At 39.4% G+C, this 17,888-nt stretch overlaps 1 protein-coding gene across 1 annotated transcript; it reads left to right on the top strand.

Annotated features, from left to right (window-relative positions):
* On the top strand, positions 1-16,918 carry psat1 (phosphoserine aminotransferase 1). Its single transcript, XM_053610536.1, has 9 exons — positions 1-188; positions 10,402-10,462; positions 10,585-10,654; positions 11,492-11,697; positions 13,135-13,307; positions 13,430-13,599; positions 14,727-14,855; positions 15,340-15,477; positions 16,313-16,918. The coding sequence occupies exons 1-9, from the start codon at positions 132-134 to the stop codon at positions 16,431-16,433; spliced, it is 1,125 nt and encodes a 374-aa protein (XP_053466511.1). The 5' UTR covers positions 1-131; the 3' UTR covers positions 16,434-16,918.
* The last annotated feature ends 970 nt before the right edge of the window (positions 16,919-17,888 follow it).

Raw genomic sequence — 17,888 nt, 5'->3', positions numbered from 1 at the left:
CACAATCAAGCTATAATCAAGACTCGCACGCCCGGAAGCGTGAGTGTCTGAGATTGAGCATCTGGACATAATCTGTAGTTTTATCATCTCTACAAGTTCTACATCTTCTCCCGTAACACACTGTTTACACAATGGAAACGAAGAAGGTTTTAAACTTTGGTGCAGGACCGGCGAAGCTTCCACAACCTGTAAGTGTCTTCCTCCACTTTTTATTTATTTATTTATTTATTTATTTATTTATTTATTTATTATTTTACAAATGTATTTATTTATTTCTGTATTTATTTGAATGTCATTCTTTCCCCATCTTTTGTACTGAATTACCTAGCTGAAACAGTTTTGCTGCTCGTTTGGAAACGGAAGTAAGGTTTACTGCAGACCGGTTTGTTTGTAGGTGAGCTGTGCAGAAAACAGTATGAAGAGAGAAGTAAACACGAGCCGTTATTGGACAGTTCCATTCACTCAGTGGTGATATTGCATCAGACACACGTTCATTTTCTTTTAATTGTTTTGACACGAAAAGAAATAACCTCAGCGTTTTTCCTCAGGATTTGGTGGTAGATTAACACCAGTTATCTGTGTCTCGGCTCACATTTAGAGCGTTAAATTACTTTCACACTGCAACGGAAGCCAGAAGCATTTAAATCGCAGCTCTCGCGCATCTTTCCGCGCGCTCAGCTGCGTCACGGCATCGAGCGCGAGGGGTTTACATAACCTGCGGCGCACACTTTATCAGGGTGTAGCTGCTCCATCAGGTACAGAGACACTTTATCAGGGTGTAGCTGCTCCATCAGGTACAGAGACTCTTGGACAGGGTGTAACTGCTCCATCAGGTACAGAGACTCTTGGACAGGGTGTAACTGCTCCATCAGGTACAGAGACTCTTGGACAGGGTGTAACTGCTCCATCAGGTACAGAGACTCTTGGACAGGGTGTAACTGCTCCATCAGGTACAGAGACTCTTGGACAGGGTGTAACTGCTCCATCAGGTACAGAGACTCTTGGACAGGGTGTAACTGCTCCATCAGGTACAGAGACTCTTGGACAGGGTGTAACTGCTCCATCAGGTACAGAGACTCTTGGACAGGGTGTAACTGCTCCATCAGGTACAGAGACTCTTGGACAGGGTGTAACTGCTCCATCAGGTACAGAGACTCTTGGACAGGGTGTAACTGCTCCATCAGGTACAGAGACTCTTGGACAGGGTGTAACTGCTCCATCAGGTACAGAGACTCTTGGACAGGGTGTAACTGCTCCATCAGGTACAGAGACTCTTGGACAGGGTGTAACTGCTCCATCAGGTACAGAGACTCTTGGACAGGGTGTAACTGCTCCATCAGGTACAGAGACTCTTGGACAGGGTGTAACTGCTCCATCAGGTACAGAGACTCTTGGACAGGCTGTAACTGCTCCGTCAGGTACAGAGACACTTTATCAGGGTGTAACTGCTCCGTCAGGTACAGAGACACTTTATCAGGGTGTAACTGCTCCGTCAGGTACAGAGACACTTTATCAGGGTGTAGCTGCTCCGTCAGGTACAGAGACACTTTATCAGGGTGTAGCTGCTCCGTCAGGTACAGAGACACTTTATCAGGGTGTAGCTGCTCCGTCAGGTACAGAGACACTTTATCAGGGTGTAGCTGCTCCATCAGGTACAGAGACACTTTATCAGGGTGTAGCTGCTCCATCAGGTACAGAGACACTTTATCAGGGTGTAGCTGCCCCACCAGGTACAGAGACACTTTATCAGGGTGTAGCTGCCCCACCAGGTACAGAGACACTTGGACAGGTTGTAGCTGCTCCATCAGATAGAAAGACACTTTGGCAGGTTGTAGCTGCTCCATCAGATAGAAAGACACTTTGGCAGGGTGTAGCTGCTCCATCAGATAGATAGACACTTGGACAGGGTGTAGCCGCTCCACCTATTAGAGCGACACATTTGATGCATTAACAATATAGAATTTTTTTAATGTACTTAAGGCCCCCCCCCCCCCCCATTTTCATAATTAGCTTCTTACTGCTATCTATAACTTCTGTGGTGAATTTACCGCTTACTACAGGAGTCTCTACTGACAGAGCCATGTCTAAATATAATCTACTGTAGTTTTGTTGTTCGACTAGTCTGTATGAATTTCTCGTTAGCCCAGTGCATACTTGGACATGAAATGTCCTGTTTTTGTGCCAGAGAAAGATAGCCCCAATAAAGCAAAACTGAAAGTATTAGTCCAGTAGGAGTTGTTATTTAACTTTGGCAAGGTGTAGTTGCTCCACCAAATACAGCACTTATTTGATGCATTAACAATATTTAATTAGTTTTATGTACATAACCCCCCATCAACTTTTTTTCATACAACCCCAATTCCGAAATTGACATATTGTGACATACACATTGACAGGGTGTAGCTGTTCCATCAGATACTGTGACACATTGACAGGGTGTAGCTGCTCTGTCAGATATTTACCACTTACTACAAAAGTCTCTGACTACAAAAGTCACAAACTCTCCCTCCCCAACCCCCTTCTCCAGCTGAGAGATTTTGGATTTTATTTAAATATACTATTTAACAAAGATAATTGATGTCCTGGGATTGCTTCATCCATTAGTATAAAATTCTCACATTTAAATCTCACTTATTTACACATGGTCCTGGAAGTAGCACGTTTGACTTATCTGGGGTTTGCTTAAGCAAAGTGAGGTTGATGGTGGGGTTAATTGAATTTGTGTGATCTATTAAATTTCTCTTAATGTGATCAAATTTGGTATTAAGTTTGTTGATATTGTGAATGCTTTCTTACTGATTCAGAGGAACATAGTGATTTGTTGGAAGGCTCTTTACACAGAGTGGCCATGAGCGGTAACAGGATCTCAAAGATCGGTATGTTTCTGCAAACCGTTTGGGAACCAAACATGAACTACTGAAAGATTACAAATTTTCCCTCATTTTTACTACCTTTTCCTCCGTATTCATGTGCTAACATGGTGTACTAACTATTCATGTACTAACATGGTGATGTGGCTAAGGCAGAGCCATGTCTAAATATAATCCACTGTAGTTATGTTGTTCCACTAGTCTGTATGAATTTCTCGTAAGCTCAGTGCATACATGGAGATGAAATATTCTGTTTTTGTCTCAGAGAATCATAGCCTCAGTAAAGTCAAGGTGAAAGTATTAGTCCAGTAGGAGTTGTTGTTGTTTTAATGCACTTTGGCAGGGTGTAGCTGCTCCACCCAATACAGTGACACTTATTTGGTGCATTACTGCAATTCCATGTAATTGTCAACCTTACCTTTTAAAAATAAAGTTCTTTGTAAGTTCTTAAAATAAAGTTACTTATAAGTTGTCCATTTAGGTCTGTATTTTCCTGCATTAATGTACTGTAATAGAAATTTCAAGGAAATTGCCACGCTTATCCCCCACATATGAGGTGTGCACCAATACCAAAAGAACATTTTCAACCAGCCATATTTCGTGTTTTGAAAAGAGGGTTCAAAAACCTATTTAAAAAAAAAAAAAAAAAATAACCTTTATATTAACAATAAGCATTTTGCAGAAAGATGGACAAATGTCTGAGAAATAAATACGCTCACTTTGTCATAACGGCGATTCCTTTTGAATGTATAAGTGCTATATTTAGGACGTCACGGCGCTTCAATGCTGCGTCACATTATATCATATAATAATTACTAATACAAATAACTTAAAACTTCCTGGACGAAGCTAAATTATGTCCATGCTAATTATGATCAAGAACTCCCCTCCCTTCTTTGCTCTGAACAACCATAATGACGCGTTACGGACGTGACCGTCACGGACGCTTCATATTAAATCGTATGCACCGGCGCACATTTCTTCACCCGGATGCTGCAGTTAGATGACCGATTGTATTACTGCCATCTGTTTCTGGCTTACTGTATATCAGAACATTGTAGAAATGTAATGAATTCATTTGTTCTAGTAACATATAAGAAATGAAATTCTAACAACAACGAGAACACCATGGGGATTTACAGATCACTACAATGTTCTTGTTCTTATAGGGTTCGAATGAATGCAAGTGTGTCTGAGAGGGGGAGAGAGATGAACAGGCGTGCACATATTTTCACTCCTCTGATCGCTTACATCCTACCTTAAACGATGTACATAACTGTAGTTATGTTGTTTGACTAGTCTAGACTACTTTTGGCTTCAGTAAACCCAAAGTGAAAGTATTAGTTCAGTAGGAGTTGTTGTTGTTGTTGTTTAACGCACCTTGGCAGGGTATAGCTGCTCCACCCAGTACAACGACACTTATTTGATGCATTAACAATATTTAATAATTTTTTATGTACTTAACCCCCCCGTCAACTTATAAAATCATAATTAGCTTCTTACGGCTGTCTATAACTTCTGTGGTGAATTTACCACTCAATACAAAAGTCACTATTTTTTGAGAGAGATTTCCTAATAAAAAAAATGTTCTGCCGTTTTCTTCTAGACGATTTGAGGGACTGTTTGGTAGAGGTCACATCAAGCCCACAGTACCTGTCAGAATTGGCCATCTGTTTTACCCAGCTTTACCCGGACCACAGCAACTGAACTGACTTCTTTCCTGCTCACTCAGCCTCTTTGTGCCCGAGTGTGAACAGAACCGCGTCGTTAGAATGGGAAAGCTAAACTGCATCAGAGAAAGATGTTTTGCCGCCATTTTCCAAAGTCAGACAGCACAGGTTTTTAAAGTTTTATAGGACTCCAAAATAGGCTAAACATTGAGTTTATTTTTGTCGAGCTGTTTCGACATATTTATGGTAATCGTCTAAAATTCAGAGGACGCACACGCCTAAAAATAAAACTTCCTACAATGTGAACATTTAATAGTACAGTGTGATAATTCACTTTTTTGCTAGAAAGTTCCTCTTGCCAATTAAAAATGTACAGGCGTGTTTAAAAACGGCAACCGCTCATTTGATTCTGCCAAAAATGTTTATTTTAAATGTACTTGCTGAGTAACACGTTCTGATGATGATCTCAGACAGAAAGGTCTGAAGATCATTAACATCTTACTAAGTAACACTAAGCATTGAAATGAACGTCGGGGCACTTGGGCCGTTTTCTTTGTCTCAACAAAACGTGTTTGAAAGTTTGTAGGATTTATGTGGGATTATCATCGACTATATTTACATGCACATCAACTTTCTGATATTAATTGGAAGTTGTAAAAATTTGTATACCACTTTTAAGTCATCATGTAAACGTTGGAATCTGATTCTGTTCGATTTTGATTCCCCAAATTCTGATTCCCACCCCTGGTGCATGCATGTTTTTATTTATTTATTTATTTATTTGTTGCATGTAAACAGCTTATTCGGAAACATATGCGCATGCTCAGTCTGCGAGGAATCGTGGGTAGCAGCGGCAGCGTCTCGAATCTCCTGGGGAGTAACAGCGGGAAAGGAAAAGCGCATGTGTAGAGCAGCATACTTACAACAACCATACATACCGGAATATCCCGATGCCTGTACGCATATATAAACATCGTATTTGGAATATGGCCGCAATCTGGAAATATAGACCTTACATGGTAACCAGGAGATGAACTGATTAGGTTTTGAAGTTGATCCAAACAGGTTCAAGGTCACAGCAAGGTTTAATGTCTGAACTGGTTTTTCTTCAGTAGCTCCTTTCTCGTGTTAGGGGTATTTCTGGTATCTGAATTAGTAACGAGAAGAACTCGACTCGTTTTGTGGCGGAGGTGTAGAGTCCTGCTTGTGTTTTATTGCGTCATTACTGAGCTGAAAACGAAGCTGATCTTTTCAATGGAACAAATATATTTATTTAAGGGACCGCTAAAATACTAGCGAAACTATGTGTGACATTATTTATTTACGTTATGTCTCGTTAGTTAAAATTATTACTTACTTTGTGCTGTCATTACTGACCTGTTGACACTCGAATCTTGTTTCGGTTCAAAGCCCCACATCTGAAATGATTGGATTTAAGATGGCCGAACTCGGTTATGTCTTGATGAACAGTTCAGTTCAATTTGATTTGTATACCACTTTTATCATTGGGATTGTCAGAGAGCAGCTTAACAGAAATCCAGATGTGGATTTAGATCCTTAATGAGCAAGAGGAGAGAGTGGCAAGAAGAAATACCCTGAGACAACACGAGGAAGAAGCCTCGACGGGAACCAGACTCCGAAGAGATGAGTCGGTGTCATGTGGTCGTATCTTCTGGTTCTAGTTAGGACTCTTGCAGCTGCATTCTGGACTAACAGGAGTTTGTTTATGCTCCTACTGGAACATCCAGTAGGCATTACAGTAATCTAATCTAGAGGTGACGAAAGCATGAACTAATATTTCTGCATCATGTAGTGACAATATTTCTTATCTTAGAAATATTTCTGAGATGAAAGAAGGCTATCCTAGTAATATTATCTACATGAGCATCAAATGAAAGACTGGAGTCAATAATCACACCAAGGTCTTTTACTGCTGCACATGACGAAACGGAAAGACCATCCGGAGTAACCATGTGATCAGAAAGATTACTTCTAGCTACACGTGGTCCTAGTACAAGTATTTCTGTCTCATCAGAATTAAGTAAAAGGAAGTTAATAAGCGTCCAACGTCTAATGTCCTTTATATAATCCTCAACTTTACTAAGCTGCTGTCTGTCCTCTGGCTTCGCTGAAACATACAGCTGTGTATCATCAGCATAACAGTGGAAGCTAATTCCATGTTCCCGAATAATTTGACCCAGAGGTAGCATATATAAAGTAAAAAGCAGTGGGCCTAAAACAGAACCTTGTGGAACACCAAATTTAACCTCAGTATGCGTGGAGAAATCACCATTTATATCTACGAACTGATAACGATCGGTCAAACAAGACATGAGCCAGGAGAGGACTGTTCCCTTAATACCAACAGCGTTTTCAAATCTATCAAGGAGAATAGTATGATTAATAGTATCAAAAGCTGCACTAAGGTCGAGTAACACAAGCAAGGAGACACAACCCTGATCAGAGGCCAGTAGTAGGTCGTTTACTACTTTAACCAGCGCTGTCTCTGTGCTATGATGAGGTCTAAATCCTGACTGATACATTTCATGAATGTTGTTCCTGTGCAAGTACGAGCATAACTGCTGCGCTACAACCTTCTCTAAGATCTTGGAGGTGAAGGGGAGATTTGATATTGGCCTATAGCTGGACAGTTGACAGGGATTCACCTTTAACTTGTTCATTTTTGGTCTTGCACAGCAATTGCTGCCCTCAAACTTTGTTTCTTACATTTCTTGATGACTGATTTAGTATCACATCTTTTATACAAAGTACAGATTGGTCTACAGGGTGTCCCAGAAGACTCCATACATAGTGGAAGTTAAAATGTTTTTAGCTAAATGTCTTCCAAAATTGTTCATACTTAGTTTATATGATGGAAAAAAATTCAGATAGACTTTAAGAATGCCGTTGACAAAAGAAGAACGCATTGAAATCATTCTCATGACTGGATCAGGAAGCTGTCACAAGGTGGCGACGAACATGCAGTTACATGCATAACACCAGATGTGTTAACACAAGTTCATAATGAGTGGAAGAGATGACTCTTAGTCAATGGAAATGTCAATCATGTAGCGTAAATAAGTGTAAAGTTCCCCTACATATGGAGACTTGTGGGACACCCTGTATTTCCTGTATTCAGCTTCTCAATTTTCAAACCTGTCCATGAGGCCCTCCAGTGTTTGTAATTGTCACAGCGTCAGTTTATTTCTCAAGTTCCACCACTAGCATGTCTGATTTGACTAATCAGTGTCTAAGTTCAATCAGGTACACAGATGATACAGTTTTACAAATACAGTATGCAGAGGTTACCTTGACAGGTAATATCAGAGGTGCCTTGAGGAAGCTTGTGGAAACAAAGAGGTACAGTAGTGTTAAAAAAAATCGATCTTTTTGGAAAACCGACACTTTTATTGCGTTAATATTCATTTGCATGTATGTCGATTTTTATATATATATTATGCCACCACCACTAGGTGGAACTGGTCCGATTTTGGAAAGGATCCAATCAGGCTCAAGGTCACAGCAAGATCAAATGCCTGAAATTGTTTTTCTTCAATATCTTCCTGTTTGAAGTATATATTATGGGTATTTCAGGCAAACAAATTAGTAACAAAAAGGACTAGACTTGGTCTTGGAAGCTTTTCCTTAAGGTACTTGGACAGGTACTAGACATACATTCTAGTGCAAAAGCTTGCATCCCTATTTGACCATTTATCTACCAAAAATTATAAATGTACAGTATGATATTTTGACACAATTGACAGAAAATAATTTGAAGACAAGAAGTTTTGCTATGACTCTCGGTCTCAAGCCCTGATTTAAAGGCTGTATATGACATCTGAAAGAGTTACAGCAGACCTGTCAGGAGGAATGGAGGCTATATATTACAGCTGAGTGGACCCATGTGTTGCTCAGAGCATAGAGGACATTTTATTTATTTTATTTTTAAAAAACTTCTCTGTGACTGGTCATTTCAGTCCAATCAGTTATGATTCATATGGATTTGCTCACCGATTTTTATTTATTTATTTATTTATTTATTTCAGTGCCCAAAAATGCTGTCTGTTAATGTTGCTGTTTAAGAATGCTTAAGCCATGTAAAAACATAGCAAATAATCATTGGTCCTTTTGTGCTGTTTTCTAAAATGCTTAAATGACCGTGTTCAGCAAATCATTGAACTCAATGACTCAAACACTGACCTGCCACATGAGAGATGAATTTGTTATTGCATGCATATGTTATTCAGGTATTTAGATAAATAAATATAATTTTAAAAAACCCAGATGGATAAACATAGAATTTTAACATACATCAATTCTGTGAAAATCATGAAGCTGGTTATGCGTATAAATGGAAATTAAATGCTCTGGTTTGCACATTTCAGTTTTGTGGCTTGAAACCGCAAAGGCCGTCAGCAGGAACTAAATGAAAGCAACGACTCGATGCATGCCCGATACCAATTGGTTCAGTTTTGGGACTGAATCGTTTGTGAATGAAAGAGGCTGGAGGTGGTTGTAAAGAGCCTGCTCATAATGCCTCTCAATGGGGCTTCTTCCCCAAGTGTGGGCCTCATGCATTCTGCTGAGATGTTCAGTCCTGTGTCCTACTGGTCCTTCTTTATACACAGCCAGACATCAAAACAGGCTTGTGAAAAACAGTACACACAAATATTTATTGTATTCTAGAGGGAAACCTGACATCTTTCAAAATTCTGCAAATTTTATACTGCATTTAATAAAAATCAGAGCATTTTGTGCCAGCTTTAGAAAGGTCTCAAGCAAAAGGCTTTAAATAGTTTAAGTCCCCGTGAAGTGCCTTGAAACGCGCAGCGTTGTTCGATGTGTCGATGAAACAGAAAGTCATGGCGAGACATATCGTGTGGCTCCGCCCCCTTTTTAAATAGCCAATAGCGTTTAATTTGCTTCACAGCCCAGGCTTATCCATACTTGATAGTTAGTACCATGGATTTTTATAATGTCGGGGGCGGGACACTTCAGACTCTAGAGAGCGTTTGATTGGACAAGCTGAAGTGCAGAATGATGTCATCAAAAGTGTTGACCCGTGTCGGTGCTAGAGAGAGACTAGAAATGTGAATTTTTGTCACTGTTTTGGGGCTCACTAGCTTGTAGATAACCTTAAGGATAACATGTTCATACGAGGTCAATTTTGATTTCACAGGGACTTTTGAGTGTGGCGAGAATTTCCCACTCCCCTGCATTGTGATCATTTAGTCTCTTGAGCAAAGGCTGCTGGGTAAGTGCCACCCACGTATGCTGCTCAGCACTGCAGATTGAGTGCTATAAAGTTTATGTTACAAGTAGTTATTTAAAAATGCTGTATACAGGTCTTTAAATTGGATCAAGTTCTCATCTGCCCCCTGCACAGTCTGGGCTGTGGGTGTCTCTCCTATACCACCATGTCTCGGTTATCAAGCATCCAGTAATAACTAACCGAAACCTTCAGTTCCAGCTAGGAGGACTTTTCTCTCCTCATTCACTACAAATTGTATTGCTGCTGCTCCACGACAGTGATCATGATTTATGACTCTTCTGGTAAACATCATATGAATATGGACATCACAAGGGGCGGCTGTGGCTCAGGTGCTAGAGCGGGTTGTCCACTAATCGTCTGAAGTGTCCTTGAACCCCCGATGGCAAGCTAGCGCCTTACATGGCAGCTCTGCTACCATTGGTGTATGTGTGAATGGGTCAATAAGAACCAGTGTAAAGTGCTTTGCAGAACCGCTAAGGTTAAAAAAGCGCTATAAGTGCAGACAATTTACCATTTACATCAGAGAACACTATTGCTCTAAGGAGTTACTGTACTAATTAATAAAAATGACTCTGGCTTTCCTTCCCAGGTTTTGATCCAGGCCCAGAGGGAACTGCTGGATTACGATGGTCTCGGGATTAGTGTCCTTGGTATGTAGCGTCGTTCACGTAAAATGAAATTGCATAGCGGTGTGTGTGTGTGTGTGTGTGTGTGTGTGTGTGTGTGTGTGTGTGTGTGTGTGCTGACATTAATGATCCTTGTTTCTACCTAGAAATGAGCCACAGGACATCAGATTTTTCCAAGATCATCAACACAGCTGAAAGTCTACTGCGTGAACTTCTGTGAGTCGTCAAACCTACAAAGGGGCCACTTGCATGTGAACTGAACCAGATGTGCAATAAACCATGTGGTACCACAGCGTCGTTTGAATTCTCAGTTGTGATTGCTCAGAACGTGTCTCGCTTAATACATTTTCGATGATTGATGTCTGCTGCAATTCAGGTGTTTGGTCTAATATGTTATTGTTTCTATAGTAACAGCTAATCCACCTTTCATATAAAATAAAAGTTCATATTTTATTAGAAAAGGTTAATATCGTGGCATAATGAAGCGTTCTGTACGGAGACATTTCTTTTACGTTTACGGAAGGGGTCTTTCATGGGATATGTTCAGGTGAGAGGACTTTGCCTTTTCTTGTTTCTTGGTAACGGGACAAACTGCGTTTTAATTAATTAATTAACTAACTAACTAGATGAAAGAATGACTTCATAGCTATTATAACATAAGTGATAACAGGAATGAGTTTCACGGATGTTCCACGGTGTTAATTGTAACGATGAGCATAAGAAAATATGTTTTTGTTATTTGCTTTATACATTTTTTAAAATGTTTTTAGCAAATCTCTTTTGCTGTAGTATCCGAGGAATTAAAACCCTTTGTGAAGTGCTGTTACAGGAAAATAAATCGCACTTCAGAGTGGAAAGAGTAACAACCGGCGACGATCGTTTGCCTATAGACGATGCCCCGTTATGTTTCATTCCTTACATTATATCACGAACACTTCATAAGTATATGCAGTTATAATATGGAAATGTAATATATGCACATGCCTTTATAATTTTCACTTTAAATGTGTCTTATTGTCCACTTTTTTCCTTCTTCCTACACTTTCCATACAGGAATATACCGGACAACTACAAGGTTTTGTTTCTGCAAGGTGGCGGTATGGGCCAGTTCAGTGCCGTTGCTCTGAATCTAATCGGTCTGAAGAAGGACCGTTGTGCAGATTATATCGTTACCGGAACCTGGTCTGCCAAGGCCGCCAAAGAGGCCGAGAAGTACGGCAAAGTGAACGTGGTACATCCAAAAGTGGACCGGTACACCGGTGAGCTATTCAGAACCTAGAGCGTGGCCAGGTGCTTTTGAGCCGCAGTGTAAAATCAGGGTGTGAAGACAGACCAGTATGATGGTACACGGTCCTAGGAACATGTGAGCTGTGTATAGATTTAACAGTTTTTCATCCTTGTACATGATCACGTCATGCAGTAAGAAATCATTCTGTCCATGTGGGGCTTAGCCCCCACTGTATTCCTGTTTTGTTTGGCTAAACCCCTAATGGATTACACTTAACCATGCCCATGACAGCATCCTTTCTCAATAAGTCTCTGTCTCTCCGCAAGTGTTGTCATGGAAATTTCTCCACAACCTTACCCCAGTGGGTTTTTTCTACCCCCCCCCTTCTTTCTTCTGACAATGAGTTGTGTGAAAAGTAGAATCTTTGACATGAATTTCAGAGTTTCTTAGTACATGGTACGTCACTCTTTCTGCTTTAATGATGGACTCGAGCCGGCACGGACTCCAGAAGTTTGTGTAAAACCTTACAGTCCATTTTTAAATCAAATCCATCGCAGTGTCGTCTGAACACGTGCTTCAACATAAGAGATTAGACATGAGGAAAATCTAACTTTTTGTACAAAGTAGTTAACATGGTCAATATCTCACACACACACACACACACACACACACACACACATACACACACACACACACATGCTTACATTTAAATAGAGACCTAGAAATTGTGTAGATTCTTGAATATTAAGTACTCAATATATTGAACACTTTGCTTTCTTGTTTTAAATATTTCAAAATTTTCAAACCTTTTGTTTTATTTCTGATTTTAAATGGGATTGGGGCTGGGGGGCAGTCGCACACTTTTGGGCCCCACTACTGTATAAACTCTGAAATTCACGAAAACATTTCAAAGTTTCTACTTTTCATTCCAGTTGTTGCTAGTAATATAATTTGTAATGGAAATTTGTTGTATTAAATTGGAAAAGAATGCCAAATAGAAGCATTTTCACTAGTGCTCACACTTTAATAGGAACTCCTGCTTGTTTTTGGAGTTATCCAATCAGCCAATCATGTGGCAGCAGCACAATGCATCAGATCATACCGATACAGGTCAAGAGCTGCAGTTAATGTTCACATCAAACAGCATGATGGGGTGGAAAAAGTATGACCTCTGCGACTTTAGCCCTGGCATGGTTGTTGGTGCCAGATGGGCGGGTTTGAGTGTTTGGGCCACATTTTGAATTATGTATATGTAAAGCCTGTAAATATGCAGTATGTGTAAAGTGTCTAATTAAAGTGACAAAATTATTTATTCTTCATTCACTCCATGGGTAGATTTTATTGGATGTTCAGAAACCCCCCCCCCTTTTACTCTTGTCATTTTGAATAAAAATTGGGATTAAGCTTAGCAGTTAATGCCAATTAATTCAGGATTCTTGTAAATGTAAAATGTTTCTCCTCCTTTTAGGGATCCCAGACAGCAGCAGTTGGTCACTGAACCCTTCAGCATCCTACGTCTACTACTGCTGCAACGAAACAGTCCACGGCATTGAGTTTAATTTCATTCCTGACACCAAGGGTGTGATTCTTGCCTGTGATATGTCGTCAAACTTCCTATCACGACCAGTCGATGTATCAAAGGTGATACATTTTTTCCATTGTTCAGGTTTGAAATTCGCTTTTGTATTGCCTGTTGTTTTGTCTCGAACAACCCCCCACCCCCCCCAGTGGTTTAAATTTGTATTACTTTGTCTTGTTCCAAGTTCGGGCTAATATTTGCGGGCGCCCAGAAGAACGTGGGATGCGCAGGAGTCACTATTGTGATCGTAAGGGAGGATCTGTTGGGGAAAGCTTTGAAGGAGTGCCCTCTTGTATTTGATTTCAAAGTGCAAGCTGAAAATAATTCCCTTCACAACACCCCACCTTGCTACAGGTAATACTTTTATAAGCTTTGTTTTCCTTTTGAAATGTTCAAATGTTTCTCAATAAAATTCATAGGAAATCTGTGTTTTTCATCAGCTACAGTCACGTGGAAAGCCTGACGATGACATAAACATGAACTGCACTAACCAAAGTACTTCTGATGTTCACTGATTCATATTCATTAGCCACTTTTTTTTATCCTGGGTAGGGTCGCAGAAATCAAAACAGCTGGTTAGAAAACACCGTATTAACTGACTGGACTTTTGTTGTTGGGTTTTTTAATTTATTTGTTTTTAAATGTATGTATTTGATCACAGAAATTAACACAAACTCGAGCAATATTCGGAGTAGCTTGCCATTTTTCAAAATTACCTCAGATTTTCTACAGATTCGGGTCAAGGCGTGTCATGTGACGTCATCACGACACGCATTCAGCCAAAGCCCTCTTCCAATTCACGTGCATCAAACATGAGTCCAGCTGAAAGGTCTCATTTACCAACAAACATCACTGAGAAAGACATAATTTTCTGCAAGAAAAGACAAAAAACTCTAGGAAATTAGGGGAAATTAACTTTTTTTTTTTTTTTTTTTAGCAAAATGTAACTGATGTGACAAAACATCCTGTACATGATTGCCATTGCCATGTAAACGCACACTGAGTCGTCTCTCCTCCTCATGACGAGCTTGTGTGCGTGTAATTGCATGTCCATCGCAACCTCAGGACAGCTTCCCGACCCAGCCATGAGAATAATTTCAATAGAATTTCCCATATGTATGGGATACCTTGTAGAATGTTCTATTTTACATGAATACTATACATGTTGCATCTTCTCAGTTAATTGACTCATGATTCACCATCGTGTAACAAGACTCTAGCCGTCTCTGTGTATTTGCCACATTTCGAAGGAATTTCCTGCTTTCTGAGGCCTGTAGTATGTTTTGCGTAATACTTCTGATTAGTGTTGCTTCCTACAGAATCAGGCACAGTGTTACACTGAGAAATAAGGTCTCAGTTGTAGGCATCATCTTATAAACAGACTGATCATTCTCGTCATAAAAAATCGAGTTGCCATCAGTCATAGCTGCAGCTGGTGCCGTGCTCGTTTATTTCATTTTCTTCTTCTTTTATTTTTATAGCATCTACATTGTGAAACTGGTCTTGGCGTGGATCAAGAGTAACGGCGGCGCAGACTCCATGTATAAACTGAGCAAGCAGAAATCCTCTCTGATCTACGACATCATCAACAGCTCCAATGGATTTTACTCGTTAGTATAAAAAAAAGAGCGTATTTTAATTAAAAAACTGTCATTCATCATTTGAAATCTGCTTAATATTGTTTAGCATTAGTGAAGATCCTCTTAAAAGGTTCTCAAAGCTGGATCAGAGTGCACACGGTTTTGTCATGGGGCTCAAATTTGGAGCTTTATTTTAACTGCTACAGCTTCAGTGGAACTAATTATTGTATTATTGTATTATTGTCAGTTTAAAAAAAAAATTAAAAATTCTAATGGTAAAACTTTTTGAACTTGGGAAAAATCAGGTGCATATTTTTAATAAATTGGTTAAAACATAATAATAATAATAATAATAATAATAATAATGAGTAATTGACATAAAAATGAGCATAAAATAACTGATTAGAACATTTTCATTTAGTAAATGTTTAAGTTTGACTAGCGAGAAGTATCAGATGGGCTCTGAAAAATGTTCTAGCATTACTGAGACCACGAGTGCATGTTCTTTCCTCAGATGTCCCATCGACGTCGGGTGCCGCAGTCGCATGAACATTCCGTTCCGCATTGGAAACAGTGAAGGAGACGAAGCCCTGGAAAAACAGTTCCTGGAAGGCGCTTCAAAACTTGGAATGATCTCATTAAAAGGACACAGGTAATACGTGTAACGTGGACCGCAATTTAAATGGCGTTGTACATATGAGTTTTGACCACGTTCGTTTTGGTTACCAGACTAGCTATAATAATCACTGAAATAATCATCAGGTCACAAACGATCCCTGATTCAGCTTTAATTATTGTTTCTTCTTTTTTTTTTTTTCTTTTTTTTGATCATAGAATTTTTATTGAAAATTTACATTTTACTTAACACCCCACCCAACAACCCCAACAAACAACCACAGCCAAAACCAAAAGAAAGGGGGAAACAAAAAAACAATAAATAAACAACCAGAGAAAAAAAAACACCACAAAACAAACAAACAAACAACCAGAGAAAAAAAAACACCACAAAACAAACAAACAAACAAACAAACAAAAAAAAACTAACAAACATAAAAACCCAAAACAACAACAACAAAAAAAGGGGTAAGATGATCAGGAATTACAGTCTACCTCTCCTCAATCCACCACCAGGGTGCGTACATCATTGAAGTAGGTAATAAATTGTGCCCATTTTCCCAAAAATGAGTCACCCCTGCCTCTGATGTTGTACTTGATTTTTCAAGTTTTAAAAAGAAGATTAAATCTTTAAGCCAGACTGGTATAGAGGGGGGTTGTGGAGAGGTCCAAGACAACAGTATTCTGCGCCGAGCAAGTAACGATGCAAAGGCCACAACACTAGCTTGTTTATGGTTCAGAGGTTGACGCTGAGATGGAACACCAAAGATGGCAATTAAAGGACCGACATCTAATTTGATTTTAAGAACGTCGGACATAGTTTTGAAGAAAGAGTTCCAAAAGTTCTGCAATATCGTTTCTTCTTTTGACAGATCTGTTGGTGGAATACGAGCTTCTCTGTACAACGCGGTGACTTTGGAAGATACTCGAGCTCTCGCTGCGTACATGAAGGAGTTTCTAAATAAGCATCAGACTAATAAAATGGTTCATTAACCTGCAAGTCATATTTCCATGCAGCCTTAATCATTAATAATGTGGTGGTGTTATTTTTAAAAAAATATATATATTTTTTTTTTGTAGTAATGTGATAACAGTGTATACTGTAGAGGTCACTTTCCTTTTTGGTTAGCACTGTCTGTAGTGGCATTCCTGTAGCTGGGGAATAGTTGTTTTCTAATCTAATTTTACTGAGAATTAAACACTACATTATTGTGTCTTAAATTAATACTTGAATAGGTATTTGATAGTCACACTCCTCTGGCCAGGAACACTGTGTCTATTCATACTATTACTAGAAACATACTGTTCATAGTGTTGAACAGGAAACTAATAATTGTGGTTTTAACAGTTGAAATGTAACCTTATTGCTCATATATGAAAATGATCTGTGTTTCTAGTAGATTATACGAGGACATTTATACAGTACAGTCTCAAAATGGAACAGGATTTGGGAATTAAAAGGACTGCTGATAATTGCACGAGGCGTTTGTGAACTTTTTATTCATTGACATTACTGATTGATTGATTTCTAAAACTTCAGAAATCACTATTTAAGAGTATCACACAAGCAGGAGTGCTGAACCGCTATAGAACTGTTGCATAAAAGCTATATCACACTCAGAATCATGGTGTTGCAATGAATATCAGCGCGGCTGTGATTAAGTACTGTCGAACCACATCCCTGCTGATATTGAGTACAACTGACATTTCAGACACCAATATTTGGTTCATTTTTGCTCCTTCAGCAAATAAAGTTCTCAAATCTACAGGTGGATAGAGCATCGTGTGTTGCCATGCAACGTCGAGACTGACTGACAGTCCGTAGTAAGTGTAGTTTCGATGTTATGAATATTTGCTAGAATTGGAATTTTTGCTAGAACAGTGAATTTAAAGTGTTATACATATATATCTGCGCTCTTGGAACGCCGCTTGTCCAATCAAATTCGTGGACCTGAATTGACACGAGGTGTGCGTGTAATCCGTGCAAATGAGGATGCTGTTTATTTCTTTCATTTTATCTTCATTGAAGTTAGCTTTAGTGTTGATGTATCCATCCATCCATCTTCTATACCGCTTATCCTTCAGGGTCATGGGGAACCTGGAGCCTATCCCTGGGAGCACCGGGCACAAGGTGGGGTTTACCCTGGACTGGGTGGTGTTGATGTATAAAACATACAAATTCTGTGCAAACTGATTTCCTACAAAAACAGGAGAGGAACAATGTATCACATGTACAGTTAGTCTAACGGTGCTGATTGATTATTTCAGACTGCATTTCATTGGGCTTTATGATGAATAAGTGTTTATGGCAGTAGATATAGAGCTAGCACCCACACACAACCAGTTACTAGCTAATGTGAACAGCATTATTAACATGTTACATATCCCACAGCTTTGTGCACAAGTGTCACGTTACAAAGAAGGATATGGAAGCAAGCGCAGATCGTC

The sequence above is a fragment of the Ictalurus furcatus genome, chromosome 22 (assembly GCF_023375685.1).
Source record: "Ictalurus furcatus strain D&B chromosome 22, Billie_1.0, whole genome shotgun sequence".
NCBI lineage: Eukaryota > Metazoa > Chordata > Actinopteri > Siluriformes > Ictaluridae > Ictalurus > Ictalurus furcatus.
Note: the sequence above shows the minus strand (reverse complement) of the source record. Positions and strands in the feature narration are given on the sequence as shown.

Excerpts from the sequence above, each read along its gene's own strand:
- psat1 (XM_053610536.1), top strand. The coding sequence starts at position 132 with ATGGAAACGAAGAAGGTTTTAAACTTTGGTGCAGGACCGGCGAAGCTT. Across the intron at positions 189-10,401 it reads CGGCGAAGCTTCCACAACCT|GTTTTGATCCAGGCCCAGAG; the intron begins GTAAGTGTCTTC and ends TTTCCTTCCCAG. Across the intron at positions 13,308-13,429 it reads GACCAGTCGATGTATCAAAG|TTCGGGCTAATATTTGCGGG; the intron begins GTGATACATTTT and ends TCTTGTTCCAAG.